Genomic DNA, 14,759 nt, shown 5'->3' on the forward strand with positions numbered 1-14,759 from the left:
ACCTCCCCTGTTACAGCCTCATCTCTCTCTACCTTCCCTGCTAGAGCCTCATCTCTCTCTACCTCCCCTGCTAGAGCCTCATCTCTCTCTACCTCCCCTGCTAGAGCCTCATCTCTCTCTACCTCCTCTGTTAGAGCCTCACCTCTCTCTACCTCCCCTGCTAGAGCCTAATCTCTCTCTACCTCCTCTGTTACAGCCTCATCTCTCTCTACCTCCTCTGTTAGAGGTTCATCTCTCTCTACCTTCCCTGCTAGAGCCTCATCTCTCTCTACCTCCCCTGCTAGAGCCTCATCTCTCTCTACCTCCCCTGTTACAGCCTCATCCCTCTCTACCTTCCCTGCTAGAGCCTCATCTCTCTCTACCTCCTCTATTAGAGCCTCATCTCTCTCTACCTCCCCTGTTAGAGCCTCATCTCTCTCTACCTCCCCTGTTAGAGCCTCATCTCTCTCGACCTCCTCTGTTATAGCCTCATCTCTCTCTACCTCCTCTGCTTGAGCCTCACCTCTCTCTACCTCCCCTGCTAGAGCCTCATATCTCTCTACCTCCCCTGCTAGAGCCTCATCTCTCTCTACCTCCCCTGTTACAGCCTCATCTCTCTCTACCTTCCCTGCTAGAGCCTCATCTCTCTCTACCTCCCCTGCTAGAGCCTCATCTCTCTCTACCTTTCCTGCTAGAGCCTCATCTCTCTCTACCTCCTCTGCTAGAGCCTCATCTCTCTCTACCTCCCCTGCTAGAGCCTCATCTCTCTCTACCTCCCCTGTTACAGCCTCATCCCTCTCTACCTTCCCTGCTAGAGCCTCATCTCTCTCTACCTCCTCTATTAGAGCCTCATCTCTCTCTACCTCCCCTGTTAGAGCCTCATCTCTCTCTACCTCCCCTGTTAGAGCCTCATCTCTCTCGACCTCCTCTGTTATAGCCTCATCTCTCTCTACCTCCTCTGCTTGAGCCTCACCTCTCTCTACCTCCCCTGCTAGAGCCTCATCTCTCTCTACCTCCCCTGCTAGAGCCCCATCTCTCTCTACCTCCCCTGGTAGAGCCTCATCTCTCTCTACCTCCCCTGTTAGAGCCTCATCTCTCTCTACCTCCCCTGTTAGTGCCTCATCTCTCTCTACCTCCTCTGCTAGAGCCTCATCTCTCTCTACCTTCCCTGCTAGAGCCTCATCTCTCTCTACCTCCCCTGCTAGAGCCTCATCTCTCTCTACCTTCCCTGCTAGAGCCTCATCTCTCTCTACCTCCTCTGCTAGAGCCTCATCTCTCTCTACCTCCCCTGGTAGAGCCTCATCTCTCTCTACCTCCCCTGTTAGAGCCTCATCTCTCTCTACCTCCTCTGTTAGAGCCTCATCTCTCTCCACCTCCCCTGCTAGAGCCTCATCTCTCTCTACCTCCCCTGCTAGAGCCTCATCTCTCTCTACCTCCTCTGTTAGAGCCTCACCTCTCTCTACCTCCCTGCTAGAGCCTCATCTCTCTCTACCTCCCCTGCTAGAGCCTCATCTCTCTCTACCTCCTCTGTTAGAGCCTCACCTCTCTCTACCTCCCCTGCTAGAGCCTAATCTCTCTCTACCTCCTCTGTTACAGCCTCATCTCTCTCTACCTCCTCTGTTAGAGGTTCATCTCTCTCTACCTTCCCTGCTAGAGCCTCATCTCTCTCTACCTCCCCTGCTAGAGCCTCATCTCTCTCTACCTCCCCTGTTAGAGCCTCATCTCTCTCTACCTCCTCTGCTAGAGCCTCATCTCTCTCTACCTCCCCTGCTAGAGCCTCATCTCTCTCTACCTCCCCTGTTACAGCCTCATCCCTCTCTACCTTCCCTGCTAGAGCCTCATCTCTCTCTACCTCCTCTATTAGAGCCTCATCTCTCTCTACCTCCCCTGTTAGAGCCTCATCTCTCTCTACCTCCCCTGTTAGAGCCTCATCTCTCTCGACCTCCTCTGTTATAGCCTCATCTCTCTCTACCTCCTCTGCTTGAGCCTCACCTCTCTCTACCTCCCCTGCTAGAGCCTCATCTCTCTCTACCTCCCCTGCTAGAGCCCCATCTCTCTCTACCTCCCCTGGTAGAGCCTCATCTCTCTCTACCTCCCCTGTTAGAGCCTCATCTCTCTCTACCTCCCCTGTTAGTGCCTCATCTCTCTCTACCTCCTCTGCTAGAGCCTCATCTCTCTACCTTCCCTGCTAGAGCCTCATCTCTCTCTACCTCCCCTGCTAGAGCCTCATCTCTCTCTACCTTCCCTGCTAGAGCCTCATCTCTCTCTACCTCCTCTGCTAGAGCCTCATCTCTCTCTACCTCCCCTGGTAGAGCCTCATCTCTCTCTACCTCCCCTGTTAGAGCCTCATCTCTCTCTACCTCCTCTGTTAGAGCCTCATCTCTCTCCACCTCCCCTGCTAGAGCCTCATCTCTCTCTACCTCCCCTGCTAGAGCCTCATCTCTCTCTACCTCCTCTGTTAGAGCCTCACCTCTCTCTACCTCCCCTGCTAGAGCCTCATCTCTCTCTACCTCCCCTGCTAGAGCCTCATCTCTCTCTACCTCCTCTGTTAGAGCCTCACCTCTCTCTACCTCCCCTGCTAGAGCCTAATCTCTCTCTACCTCCTCTGTTACAGCCTCATCTCTCTCTACCTCCTCTGTTAGAGGTTCATCTCTCTCTACCTTCCCTGCTAGAGCCTCATCTCTCTCTACCTCCCCTGTTACAGCCTCATCTCTCTCTACCTTCCCTGCTAGAGCCTCATCTCTCTCTACCTCTCCTGCTAGAGCCTCATCTCTCTCTACCTTTCCTGCTAGAGCCTCATCTCTCTCTACCTCCTCTGCTAGAGCCTCATCTCTCTCTACCTCCCCTGCTAGAGCCTCATCTCTCTCTACCTCCCCTGTTACAGCCTCATCCCTCTCTACCTTCCCTGCTAGAGCCTCATCTCTCTCTACCTCCTCTATTAGAGCCTCATCTCTCTATACCTCCCCTGTTAGAGCCTCATCTCTCTCTACCTCCCCTGTTAGAGCCTCATCTCTCTCGACCTCCTCTGTTATAGCCTCATCTCTCTCTACCTCCTCTGCTTGAGCCTCACCTCTCTCTACCTCCCCTGCTAGAGCCTCATCTCTCTCTACCTCCCCTGCTAGAGCCCCATCTCTCTCTACCTCCCCTGGTAGAGCCTCATCTCTCTCTACCTCCCCTGTTAGAGCCTCATCTCTCTCTACCTCCCCTGTTAGTGCCTCATCTCTCTCTACCTCCTCTGCTAGAGCCTCATCTCTCTCTACCTTCCCTGCTAGAGCCTCATCTCTCTCTACCTCCCCTGCTAGAGCCTCATCTCTCTCTACCTTCCCTGCTAGAGCCTCATCTCTCTCTACCTCCTCTGCTAGAGCCTCATCTCTCTCTACCTCCCCTGGTAGAGCCTCATCTCTCTCTACCTCCCCTGTTAGAGCCTCATCTCTCTCTACCTCCTCTGTTAGAGCCTCATCTCTCTCCACCTCCCCTGCTAGAGCCTCATCTCTCTCTACCTCCCCTGCTAGAGCCTCATCTCTCTCTACCTCCTCTGTTAGAGCCTCACCTCTCTCTACCTCCCCTGCTAGAGCCTCATCTCTCTCTACCTCCCCTGCTAGAGCCTCATCTCTCTCTACCTCCTCTGTTAGAGCCTCATCTCTCTCTACCTCCCCTGCTAGAGCCTAATCTCTCTCTACCTCCTCTGTTACAGCCTCATCTCTCTCTACCTCCTCTGTTAGAGGTTCATCTCTCTCTACCTTCCCTGCTAGAGCCTCATCTCTCTCTACCTCCCCTGCTAGAGCCTCATCTCTCTCTACCTTTCCTGCTAGAGCCTCATCTCTCTCTACCTCCTCTGCTAGAGCCTCATCTCTCTCTACCTCCCCTACTAGAGCCTCATCTCTCTCTACCTCCCCTGTTACAGCCTCATCTCTCTCTACCTTCCCTGCTAGAGCCTCATCTCTCTCTACCTCCTCTGTTAGAGCCTCATCTCTCTCTACCTCCCCTGTTAGAGCCTCATCTCTCTCTACCTCCCCTGTTAGAGCCTCATCTCTCTCTACCTCCCCTGTTAGTGCCTCATCTCTCTCTACCTCCTCTGCTAGAGCCTCATCTCTCTATACCTTCCCTGCTAGAGCCTCATCTCTCTCTACCTCCCCTGCTAGAGCCTCATCTCTCTCTACCTTCCCTGCTATAGCCTCATCTCTCTCTACCTCCCCTGCTAGAGCCTCATCTCTCTCTACCTCCCCTGTTAGTGCCTCATCTCTCTCGACCTCCCCTGTTAGAGTCTCATCTCTCTCTACCTCCCCTGTTAGAGCCTCATCTCTCTCTACCTCCTCTGTTAGAGCCTCACCTCTCTCTACCTCCCCTGCTAGAGCCTCATCTCTCTCTACCTCCTCTGTTAGAGTCTCATCTCTCTCTACCTCCTCTGTTAGAGCCTCATCTCTCTCTACCTCCCCTGTTAGAGCCTCATCTCTCTCTACCTCCTCTGTTAGAGCCTCACCTCTCTCTACCTCCCCTGCTAGAGCCTCATCTCTCTCTACCTCCTCTGTTAGAGCCTCATCTCTCTCTACCTCCTCTGTTAGAGCCTCACCTCTCTCTACCTCCCCTGCTAGAGCCTCATCTCTCTCTACCTCCTCTGTTAGAGCCTCATCTCTCTCTACCTCCTCTGTTAGAGCCTCATCTCTCTCTACCTTCCCTGCTAGAGCCTCATCTCTCTCTACCTCCCCTGCTAGAGCCTCATCTCTCTCTACCTTTCCTGCTAGAGCCTCATCTCTCTCTACCTCCTCTGTTAGAGCCTCATCTCTCTCTACCTTCCCTGCTAGAGCCTCATCTCTCTCTACCTCCTCTGTTAGAGCCTCATCTCTCTCTTCCTCCCCTGCTAGAGCCTCATCTCTCTCTACCTCCCCTGTTAGTGCCTCATCTCTCTCTACCTCCTCTGCTAGAGCCTTATCTCTCTCTACCTCCCCTGTTAGAGCCTCATCTCTCTCTACCTCCCCTGCTAGAGCCTCATCTCTCTCTGCCTCCTCTGTTAGAGCCTCATCTCTCTCGACCTCCTCTGTTATAGCCTCATCTCTCTCTACCTCCTCTGCTAGAGCCTCACCTCTCTCTACCTCCCCTGCTAGAGCCTCATCTCTCTCTACCTCCCCTGCTAGAGCCTCATCTCTCTCTACCTCCCCTGGTAGAGCCTCATCTCTCTCTACCTCCCCTGTTAGAGCCTCATCTCTCTCTACCTCCTCTGTTAGAGCCTCATCTCTCTCTACCTCCTCTGCTAGAGCCTCATCTCTCTCTACCTACTCTGTTAGAGCCTCACCTCTCTCTACCTCCCCTGCTAGAGCCTAATCTCTCTCTACCTCCTCTGTTACAGCCTCATCTCTCTCTACCTCCTCTGTTAGAGCTTCATCTCTCTCTACCTTCCCTGCTAGAGCCTCATCTCTCTCTACCTCCCCTGCTAGAGCCTCATCTCTCTCTACCTTTCCTGCTAGAGCCTCATCTCTCTCTACCTCCTCTGCTAGAGCCTCATCTCTCTCCCTCCCCTGCTAGAGCCTCATCTCTCTCTACCTCCCCTGTTACAGCCTCATCCCTCTCTACCTCCCCTGTTAGTGCCTCATCTCTCTCTACCTCCTCTGCTAGAGCCTTATCTCTCTCTACCTCCCCTGTTAGAGCCTCATCTCTCTCTACCTCCCCTGCTAGAGCCTCATCTCTCTCTGCCTCCTCTGTTAGAGCCTCATCTCTCTCGACCTCCTCTGTTATAGCCTCATCTCTCTCTACCTCCTCTGCTAGAGCCTCACCTCTCTCTACCTCCTCTGTTAGAGGTTCATCTCTCTCTACCTTCCCTGCTAGAGCCTCATCTCTCTCTACCTCCCCTGTTACAGCCTCATCTCTCTCTACCTTCCCTGCTAGAGCCTCATCTCTCTCTACCTCTCCTGCTAGAGCCTCATCTCTCTCTACCTTTCCTGCTAGAGCCTCATCTCTCTCTACCTCCTCTGCTAGAGCCTCATCTCTCTCTACCTCCCCTGCTAGAGCCTCATCTCTCTCTACCTCCCCTGTTACAGCCTCATCCCTCTCTACCTTCCCTGCTAGAGCCTCATCTCTCTCTACCTCCTCTATTAGAGCCTCATCTCTCTATACCTCCCCTGTTAGAGCCTCATCTCTCTCTACCTCCCCTGTTAGAGCCTCATCTCTCTCGACCTCCTCTGTTATAGCCTCATCTCTCTCTACCTCCTCTGCTTGAGCCTCACCTCTCTCTACCTCCCCTGCTAGAGCCTCATCTCTCTCTACCTCCCCTGCTAGAGCCCCATCTCTCTCTACCTCCCCTGGTAGAGCCTCATCTCTCTCTACCTCCCCTGTTAGAGCCTCATCTCTCTCTACCTCCCCTGTTAGTGCCTCATCTCTCTCTACCTCCTCTGCTAGAGCCTCATCTCTCTCTACCTTCCCTGCTAGAGCCTCATCTCTCTCTACCTCCCCTGCTAGAGCCTCATCTCTCTCTACCTTCCCTGCTAGAGCCTCATCTCTCTCTACCTCCTCTGCTAGAGCCTCATCTCTCTCTACCTCCCCTGGTAGAGCCTCATCTCTCTCTACCTCCCCTGTTAGAGCCTCATCTCTCTCTACCTCCTCTGTTAGAGCCTCATCTCTCTCTACCTCCCCTGCTAGAGCCTCATCTCTCTCTACCTCCCCTGCTAGAGCCTCATCTCTCTCTACCTCCTCTGTTAGAGCCTCACCTCTCTCTACCTCCCCTGCTAGAGCCTCATCTCTCTCTACCTCCCCTGCTAGAGCCTCATCTCTCTCTACCTCCTCTGTTAGAGCCTCATCTCTCTCTACCTCCCCTGCTAGAGCCTAATCTCTCTCTACCTCCTCTGTTACAGCCTCATCTCTCTCTACCTCCTCTGTTAGAGGTTCATCTCTCTCTACCTTCCCTGCTAGAGCCTCATCTCTCTCTACCTCCCCTGCTAGAGCCTCATCTCTCTCTACCTTTCCTGCTAGAGCCTCATCTCTCTCTACCTCCTCTGCTAGAGCCTCATCTCTCTCTACCTCCCCTACTAGAGCCTCATCTCTCTCTACCTCCCCTGTTACAGCCTCATCTCTCTCTACCTTCCCTGCTAGAGCCTCATCTCTCTCTACCTCCTCTGTTAGAGCCTCATCTCTCTCTACCTCCCCTGTTAGAGCCTCATCTCTCTCTACCTCCCCTGTTAGAGCCTCATCTCTCTCTACCTCCCCTGTTAGTGCCTCATCTCTCTCTACCTCCTCTGCTAGAGCCTCATCTCTCTATACCTTCCCTGCTAGAGCCTCATCTCTCTCTACCTCCCCTGCTAGAGCCTCATCTCTCTCTACCTTCCCTGCTATAGCCTCATCTCTCTCTACCTCCCCTGCTAGAGCCTCAACTCTCTCTACCTCCCCTGTTAGTGCCTCATCTCTCTCGACCTCCCCTGTTAGAGTCTCATCTCTCTCTACCTCCCCTGTTAGAGCCTCATCTCTCTCTACCTCCTCTGTTAGAGCCTCACCTCTCTCTACCTCCCCTGCTAGAGCCTCATCTCTCTCTACCTCCTCTGTTAGAGTCTCATCTCTCTCTACCTCCTCTGTTAGAGCCTCATCTCTCTCTACCTCCCCTGTTAGAGCCTCATCTCTCTCTACCTCCTCTGTTAGAGCCTCACCTCTCTCTACCTCCCCTGCTAGAGCCTCATCTCTCTCTACCTCCTCTGTTAGAGCCTCATCTCTCTCTACCTCCTCTGTTAGAGCCTCACCTCTCTCTACCTCCCCTGCTAGAGCCTCATCTCTCTCTACCTCCTCTGTTAGAGCCTCATCTCTCTCTACCTCCTCTGTTAGAGCCTCATCTCTCTCTACCTTCCCTGCTAGAGCCTCATCTCTCTCTACCTCCCCTGCTAGAGCCTCATCTCTCTCTACCTTTCCTGCTAGAGCCTCATCTCTCTCTACCTCCTCTGTTAGAGCCTCATCTCTCTCTACCTTCCCTGCTAGAGCCTCATCTCTCTCTACCTCCTCTGTTAGAGCCTCATCTCTCTCTTCCTCCCCTGCTAGAGCCTCATCTCTCTCTACCTCCCCTGTTAGTGCCTCATCTCTCTCTACCTCCTCTGCTAGAGCCTTATCTCTCTCTACCTCCCCTGTTAGAGCCTCATCTCTCTCTACCTCCCCTGCTAGAGCCTCATCTCTCTCTGCCTCCTCTGTTAGAGCCTCATCTCTCTCGACCTCCTCTGTTATAGCCTCATCTCTCTCTACCTCCTCTGCTAGAGCCTCACCTCTCTCTACCTCCCCTGCTAGAGCCTCATCTCTCTCTACCTCCCCTGCTAGAGCCTCATCTCTCTCTACCTCCCCTGGTAGAGCCTCATCTCTCTCTACCTCCCCTGTTAGAGCCTCATCTCTCTCTACCTCCTCTGTTAGAGCCTCATCTCTCTCTACCTCCTCTGCTAGAGCCTCATCTCTCTCTACCTACTCTGTTAGAGCCTCACCTCTCTCTACCTCCCCTGCTAGAGCCTAATCTCTCTCTACCTCCTCTGTTACAGCCTCATCTCTCTCTACCTCCTCTGTTAGAGCTTCATCTCTCTCTACCTTCCCTGCTAGAGCCTCATCTCTCTCTACCTCCCCTGCTAGAGCCTCATCTCTCTCTACCTTTCCTGCTAGAGCCTCATCTCTCTCTACCTCCTCTGCTAGAGCCTCATCTCTCTCCCTCCCCTGCTAGAGCCTCATCTCTCTCTACCTCCCCTGTTACAGCCTCATCCCTCTCTACCTTCCCTGCTAGAGCCTCATCTCTCTCTACCTCCTCTATTAGAGCCTCATCTCTCTCTACCTCCCCTGTTAGAGCCTCATCTCTCTCTACCTCCCCTGTTAGAGCCTCATCTCTCTCGACCTCCTCTGTTATAGCCTCATCTCTCTCTACCTCCTCTAATTGAGCCTCACCTCTCTCTACCTCCCCTGCTAGAGCCTCATCTCTCTCTACCTCCCCTGCTAGAGCCTCATCTCTCTCTACCTCCCCTGGTAGAGCCTCATCTCTCTCTACCTCCCCTGTTAGAGCCTCATCTCTCTCTACCTCCCCTGTTAGTGCCTCATCTCTCTCTACCTCCTCTGCTAGAGCCTCATCTCTCTCTACCTTCCCTGCTAGAGCCTCATCTCTCTCTACCTCCCCTGCTAGAGCCTCATCTCTCTCTACCTTCCCTGCTAGAGCCTCATCTCTCTCTACCTCCTCTGCTAGAGCCTCATCTCTCTCTACCTCCCCTGGTAGAGCCTCATCTCTCTCTACCTCCCCTGTTAGAGCCTCATCTCTCTCTACCTCCTCTGTTAGAGCCTCATCTCTCTCCACCTCCCCTGCTAGAGCCTCATCTCTCTCTACCTCCCCTGCTAGAGCCTCATCTCTCTCTACCTCCTCTGTTAGAGCCTCACCTCTCTCTACCTCCCCTGCTAGAGCCTCATCTCTCTCTACCTCCCCTGCTAGAGCCTCATCTCTCTCTACCTCCTCTGTTAGAGCCTCACCTCTCTCTACCTCCCCTGCTAGAGCCTAATCTCTCTCTACCTCCTCTGTTACAGCCTCATCTCTCTCTACCTCCTCTGTTAGAGGTTCATCTCTCTCTACCTTCCCTGCTAGAGCCTCATCTCTCTCTACCTCCCCTGCTAGAGCCTCATCTCTCTCTACCTTTCCTGCTAGAGCCTCATCTCTCTCTACCTCCTCTGCTAGAGCCTCATCTCTCTCTACCTCCCCTGCTAGAGCCTCATCTCTCTCTACCTCCCCTGTTACAGCCTCATCTCTCTCTACCTTCCCTGCTAGAGCCTCATCTCTCTCTACCTCCTCTGTTAGAGCCTCATCTCTCTCTACCTCCCCTGTTAGAGCCTCATCTCTCTCTACCTCCCCTGTTAGAGCCTCATCTCTCTCTACCTCCCCTGTTAGTGCCTCATCTCTCTCTACCTCCCCTGCTAGAGCCTCATCTCTCTCTACCTTCCCTGCTAGAGCCTCATCTCTCTCTACCTCCCCTGCTAGAGCCTCATCTCTCTCTACCTCCCCTGTTAGTGCCTCATCTCTCTCGACCTCCCCTGTTAGAGTCTCATCTCTCTCTACCTCCCCTGTTAGAGCCTCATCTCTCTCTACCTCCTCTGTTAGAGCCTCACCTCTCTCTACCTCCCCTGCTAGAGCCTCATCTCTCTCTACCTCCTCTGTTAGAGTCTCATCTCTCTCTACCTCCTCTGTTAGAGCCTCATCTCTCTCTACCTCCCCTGTTAGAGCCTCATCTCTCTCTACCTCCTCTGTTAGAGCCTCACCTCTCTCTACCTCCCCTGCTAGAGCCTCATCTCTCTCTACCTCCTCTGTTAGAGCCTCATCTCTCTCTACCTCCTCTGTTAGAGCCTCATCTCTCTCTACCTTCCCTGCTAGAGCCTCATCTCTCTCTACCTCCCCTGCTAGAGCCTCATCTCTCTCTACCTTTCCTGCTAGAGCCTCATCTCTCTCTACCTCCCCTGCTAGAGCCTCATCTCTCTCTACCTCCTCTGTTAGAGCCTCATCTCTCTCTACCTCCCCTGTTAGAGCCTCATCTCTCTCTACCTCCCCTGCTAGAGCCTCATCTCTCTCTACCTCCCCTGTTAGTGCCTCATCTCTCTCTACCTCCTCTGCTAGAGCCTCATCTCTCTATACCTTCCCTGCTAGAGCCTCATCTCTCTCTACCTCCCCCGCTAGAGCCTCATCTCTCTCTACCTTCCCTGCTAGAGCCTCATCTCTCTCTACCTCCTCTGCTAGAGCCTCACCTCTCTCTACCTCCCCTGCTAGAGCCTCATCTCTCTCTACCTCCTCTGTTAGAGCCTCATCTCTCTCTACCTCCTCTGTTAGAGCCTCATCTCTCTCTACCTCCCCTGTTAGAGCCTCATCTCTCTCTACCTTCCCTGCTAGAGCCTCATCTCTCTCTACCTCCTCTGTTAGAGCCTCATCTCTCTCTACCTCCCCTGCTAGAGCCTCATCTCTCTCGACCTCCCCTGCTAGAGCCTCATCTCTCTCTACCTCCCCTGCTAGAGCCTCATCTCTCTCGACCTCCCCTGCTAGAGCCTCATCTCTCTCTACCTCCCCTGCTAGAGCCTCATCTCTCTCTACCTCCCCTGCTAGAGCTTCATCTCTCTCTACCTCCCCTGTTAGAGCCTCATCTCTCTCGACCTCCCCTGCTAGAGCCTCATCTCTCTCTACCTCCCCTGCTAGAGCCTCATCTCTCTCTACCTCCCCTGCTAGAGCCTCATCTCTCTCTACCTCCCCTGTTAGAGCCTCATCTCTCTCGACCTCCCCTGCTAGAGCCTCATCTCTCTCTACCTCCCCTGCTAGAGCCTCATCTCTCTCTACCTCCCCTGTTAGAACCTCATCTCTCTCTACCTCCCCTGCTAGAGCCTCATCTCTCTCTACCACCCCTGTTAGAGCCTCATCTCTCTCGACCTCCCCTGTTAGAACCTCATCTCTCTCTACCTCCCCTGCTAGAGCCTCATCTCTCTCTACCTCCCCTGTTAGAACCTCATCTCTCTCTACCTCCCCTGCTAGAGCCTCATCTCTCTCTACCTCCCCTGTTAGAGCCTCATCTCTCTCGACCTCCTCTCCCTCGCACTTTATCAGCTCTAGTTAATAAAGTAGCTTTTTTTTTGGAGTGGGTCTCTATATTTAAAAAATGCATTTATGCCTATGGGTCCGGATGGGAAAGCCCCAGATCCATTTCGGAACGGGTGCAACCTTTTGGACCCGTGAAGACCTATAATATATAGTACAGTATATGCATTGGTTAAAGCTCAATGTTAAATTCAAATCTTCATACCATCATATCTAAGCCAATATGACACAAATATCAATGAAAACTTGCAAATCAAGTTGATTGGAGGTACACAACACACTCCTTCTCGCCTCTTATCATGAGCCGTCCGGCCATTTCCCGAGAACCCACATACCGGATTGTTAACAAGGTCGTTAGCATTAGAAAAACAAGAAAATGTCTTGCCCTGACCTCACTCCATATCTAGACATTGGATAAGAACCAGACTACAGCATCCATGAAGTGATCATTAGTCTTGCCAATATGTTTGTAGGTCGCACCAGTTTTGATTAAATGTATAATTTATCACTCTCACATTCTATTTTCCATCCATTATTAAGAAACAACGATGTGCTATTTTTTTGTAGCATTTCTGACAACGCTAACATCTTTTCTGCTGAATATAAAAGTTACTAGCGCAGCAACAACGCTAGTAGCGAGCTAACACCAGTTAGATGAGAGGCAAGCTACAAGCAAAGCTACAAACTAATGATGATTTGAGAAGGTTTGCATCCTAAGCAACTTGCATACACATTGTTTGAAGTACAATATACCAAAATAGCTACTGTAGTAGGTCAAAGCTGTGTGCTGGAAAACCTTGGTAGAGCATGGGTGAAGTAGACATTGTGGTGCTGTAAAACCTTGGTAGAGCATGGGTGAAGTAGACATTGGGGTGCTGTAAAACCTTGGTAGAGCATGGGTGAAGTAGACATTGGGGTGCTGTAAAACCTTGGTAGAGCATGGGTGAAGTAGACATTGGGGTGCTGTAAAACCTTGGTAGAGCATGGGTGAAGTAGACATTGGGGTGCTGTAAAACCTTGGTAGAGCATGGGTGAAGTAGACATTGGGGTGCTCATGTGAATTTTCTTTCTTTTCGGCTTCAGACCAATGCCTACCTCTCATTTAAATCGTAGTTGTTTTTTTATTCAGTATATGGGTCTGATATTCACAATACTTATGGATACAATATTCCTATGGCTCAACACATCGCTAATAGATGGGTTATTAGGCACAAACAATAGAGGTTTTTTATCTTCCTATGTGTCAAACTATCACTAATAGTCTCTGGTTATTCTCTATGGCCTAGCTGGCACATACGGTCGAGGTTTCTATCTTATGTCTTGACAATGAGTTATGTTGATGTCCTGTACACTATTTGAATGGTGTTGATTGACTGTACGGGAAAAAGGTGACAGTTAAACATTTTCAACTTACTCTGCAGTTCCCCAGCTCCTCGACTGAAAGGATGATGGTGCCACATTTCTTCCCAGGGATACCACTACAAGACAAAGAGAGAGAGAGAGAAACAGAGATAAAAGCTCCATCCTGTACTCATTACATTTAGTGTTGACATGACCATGCATTATAATGGGACTTCCACCTTTCGTCTTTTCTCTGTGAATCCTCCACATTCAGGAACAAAACAGCAATGGGGAGGACTGTCTCTTATAAACTCCCTAAAAGTGCGCCGCAATCTGTCTTGATGTTTTCTTTCATGAACAGTAGGATTTAGACTGTTCCCAGCCCACAGTAGAATTAGACTGTTCCCAGCCCACAGTAGAAGTAGACTGTTCCCAGCCCACAGTAGAAGTAGACTGTTCCCAGCCCAGCCAGTAGGATTGAGAATGTTCCCAGCCCACAGTAGGATTTAGAATGTTCCCAGCCCACAGTAGGATTTAGAATGTTCCCAGCCCACAGTAGACTGTTCCCAGCCCACAGTAGACTGTTCCCAGCCCACAGTAGACTGTTCCCAGCCCACAGTAGACTGTTCCCAGCCCACAGTAGAAGTAGACTGTTCCCAGCCCACAGTAGAATTAGACTGTTCCCAGGCCACAGTAGTATTTAGAATGTTCACAGCCCACAGTAGTATTTAGAATGTTCCCAGCCCACAGTAGAATTAGAATGTTCCCAGCCCACAGTAGTAGTAGACTGTTCTCAGCCCACAGTAGGATTTAGAATGTTCCCAGCCCACAGTAGAATTAGACTGTTCTCAGCCCACAGTAGACTGTTCCCAGCCCACAGTAGAATTAGACTGTTCCCAGCCCACAGTAGAAGTAGACTCTTCCCAGCCCACAGTAGAATTAGACTGTTCCCAGCTCACAGTAGGATTTAGAATGTTCCCAGCCCACAGTAGAAGTAGACTGTTCCCAGCCCACAGTAGAATTAGACTGTTCCCAGCCCACAGTAGAAGTAGACTGTTCCCAGCCCACAGTAGAATTAGACTGTTCCCAGCTCACAGTAGGATTTAGAATGTTCCCAGCCCACAGTAGAAGTAGACTGTTCCCAGCCCACAGTAGAATTAGACTGTTCCCAGCCCACAGTAGAATTAGACTGTTCCCAGCCCACAGTAGAATTAGACTGTTCTCAGCCCACAGTAGACTGTTCCCAGCCCACAGTATAATCTGACTGTTCCCAGCCCACAGTAGAAGTAGACTCTTCCCAGCCCACAGTAGAATTAGACTGTTCCCAGCTCACAGTAGGATTTAGAATGTTCCCAGCCCACAGTAGAAGTAGACTGTTCCCAGCCCACAGTAGAATTAGACTGTTCCCAGCTCACAGTAGGATTTAGAATGTTCCCAGCCCACAGTAGAAGTAGACTGTTCCCAGCCCACAGTAGAATTAGACTGTTCCCAGCCCACAGTAGAATTAGACTGTTCCCAGCCCACAGTAGAATTAGACTGTTCCCAGCCCACAGTAGAATTAGACTGTTCTCAGCCCACAGTAGACTGTTCCCAGCCCACAGTAGAATCTGACTGTTCCCAGCCCACAGTAGAAGTAGACTCTTCCCAGCCCACAGTAGAATTAGACTGTTCCCAGCTCACAGTAGGATTTAGAATGTTCCCAGCCCACAGTAGAAGTAGACTGTTCCCAGCCCACAGTAGAATTAGACTGTTCCCAGCTCACAGTAGGATTTAGAATGTTCCCAGCCCACAGTAGAAGTAGACTGTTCCCAGCCCACAGTAGAATTAGACTGTTCCCAGCCCACAGTAGAATTAGACTGTTCCCAGCCCACAGTAGAAGTAGACTGTT

The 14,759-nt window shown here is 51.5% G+C and overlaps 1 protein-coding gene across 1 annotated transcript in view; it reads right to left on the reverse strand.

Moving 5' to 3' along the window:
• Positions 1 to 14,759, reverse strand: part of LOC109908361 (copine-8-like) — a 163,733-nt gene that overhangs the window by 97,889 nt on the left and 51,085 nt on the right. Inside the window, exon 3 of the mRNA XM_031794749.1 lies at positions 12,945 to 13,008. Within this exon, the coding sequence (XP_031650609.1) occupies positions 12,945 to 13,008 (64 nt within the window). The remainder of the gene's footprint in view (positions 1 to 12,944; positions 13,009 to 14,759) is intronic.

Source organism: Oncorhynchus kisutch, linkage group LG17, assembly GCF_002021735.2.
Source record: "Oncorhynchus kisutch isolate 150728-3 linkage group LG17, Okis_V2, whole genome shotgun sequence".
NCBI classification, from domain to species: Eukaryota; Metazoa; Chordata; class Actinopteri; order Salmoniformes; family Salmonidae; genus Oncorhynchus; species Oncorhynchus kisutch.